The sequence below is a fragment of the Olea europaea genome, chromosome 19 (assembly GCF_002742605.1).
Source record: "Olea europaea var. sylvestris chromosome 19, O_europaea_v1, whole genome shotgun sequence".
Lineage (NCBI taxonomy): Eukaryota > Viridiplantae > Streptophyta > Magnoliopsida > Lamiales > Oleaceae > Olea > Olea europaea.
Genome location: NC_036255.1, coordinates 9,698,076 through 9,699,970, shown reverse-complemented (window position 1 = coordinate 9,699,970; position 1,895 = coordinate 9,698,076). Strand labels below are relative to the sequence as shown.

The 1,895-nt window shown below is 35.8% G+C and overlaps 1 protein-coding gene across 1 annotated transcript; it reads right to left on the bottom strand.

Annotated features, from left to right (window-relative positions):
* Positions 1-249: 249 nt before the first annotated feature.
* Positions 250-1,094, bottom strand: LOC111368427 (ethylene-responsive transcription factor 2-like). Its single transcript, XM_022989649.1, has one exon. The coding sequence runs from the start codon at positions 1,011-1,013 to the stop codon at positions 411-413; it is 603 nt and encodes a 200-aa protein (XP_022845417.1). The 5' UTR covers positions 1,014-1,094; the 3' UTR covers positions 250-410.
* Positions 1,095-1,895: the final 801 nt, after the last annotated feature.

Genomic DNA, 1,895 nt, shown 5'->3' with positions numbered 1-1,895 from the left:
TTAATTGTTAACTTTAACTTATATTAAAATTTTAACCAAACAATGGCTATATCTCTAGACTTCGACGTGCATCCAGAGATACTGTGGTAACAATGTAACCTTTCAGAAGTATCTTAAGGATTTCTTCTTGATTTGCAAATATAAGCTATGAATAGATATTAATAGTGATTCATTTGAAAATATCAATTTTGAAATCCGAGTTTCAGGTAAATTGGATGATTTGTTTGAACTTTAGTCAAGCTCTTATACTTAGTTATTTCATTTTTGATCGGCGTGAAATTTAGCAAGTAGTATCAATACATAAAATACAGATCTCCATTTCTTAAGAAAGGAAGAGAATATGATAGTGATTGAAAGAAAGAATACAAATAGCAAATCAGCCAAACAAGACACTAGAAAATGCTATACACTCAGCACCCATTTTGCACCGCCGGTGCCTCTGCCACCTTCTTCCGCTTCTTATGTGCCCCATTTTCCAATGCTCCCGAATACGAAATCCGATCCAGCGAGATGGCAGTCCTCTTCGATGTAACGCGGACGGGCTCCGGCTCACCAGTATTTATCCTGTGCGGAAAATTCAGCAATGCACGCGATCCCCGAATACGATAAGCAGCCCTGTCGTAGGCCACTGCAGCATCCTCCGCTGTCTCATACGTCCCTAACCATACTCGTGACCCATTTTTCGACGGATCCCTTATCTCCGCCGCAAATTTTCCCCACGGCCGCCGCCTAACACCTCTATAATTCTTCACCCTAGGGACCTCCATCGACGGCTCCACCTTCACAACCGTCATCTCCTCCACCCTTTCTGCTGGTGCCTCCGTAGAAATGGCGGAGATAGACTGCAGCCATCCCGCACTTGAAGCATCGTTGCCTACACCAAATAGAAACATCTCATCTGAATAATTTTCAGCGGAGAATCTTATCGGAGTTTGAGAGTCATCAAGCAAGTGTCTTTGTATTGATTCAAGAAGCTCAAGGTCTGCTTCATAATCGCCATTTTCGTAGATCATAGCTCGTATTCTTACAAATATCGAAGCTTTTCAATAATTTTTTTAGGATCGACAGAGAAAGAGATACAGAACATTTGACAAAGGTTCATGAACATATATAGTGAAATCTTTGTACTTTACTTGTAATTCAATGCATTCGCATTTGGTCGAAGAATGCGAGTTTCTGGGAAGATACAGAAATGAGAAAACTAATTGAATAGAGTATTTTTGGTCACGTGGGTTTTAAGAAATTCAACTAAAGATATTATAAAGATGTCGTGGTGTTTTATGATAGCAAGCGTCATGTCTATGACTGTGTTTGAAATTAACGAATTGCCTAAATTGGAATGAATTAGACAATTACATTGTCTAAATGGGGAATATTATCTACCCACTTGGTTGGTCTTAATTTTTCTTCAATGAAGATTTTTGTCCTATTTAATTGTTAACTAAATGGGAAATGAGGATTTTTCATTAATTTTCGTATTCAATTTAAATATCGACCCGAATTATTTCTAAGTTCTTTATCTTTGTTATAGTATTCAAACTCTCTAATTAAATAGAAATAATTTTCATAGTCAAATTGATTTTTATCACTCGAAACTTAGCCTCTGTTCGGAAAAGATTATCAGTAACTTGTTAGGAGAAATAGTAGCGATGATCACAAAATGTGTGAATAATAAGGGGCAATAATTTTAAATATGTTGTTAAACTCATGTATGATAGAAGTTATTTTTAATTCACTTAAATTTTTTTTTCAAATAGAGTTTAAAACTTGGGGGCTCCATTTTATAATTTAGGAACTTTTTCTTCGATTAAAAAAAAAAAAAAGCATAAGAAAAAAGGAAGCCTAAAAACTTATTTTATTACGCATCTTATCTCTGTGAAATTTTAAGCTGACCA

Coding starts and splice junctions, on each gene's coding strand:
- LOC111368427 (XM_022989649.1), bottom strand. CDS start 1,013: ATGATCTACGAAAATGGCGATTATGAAGCAGACCTTGAGCTTCTTGAA.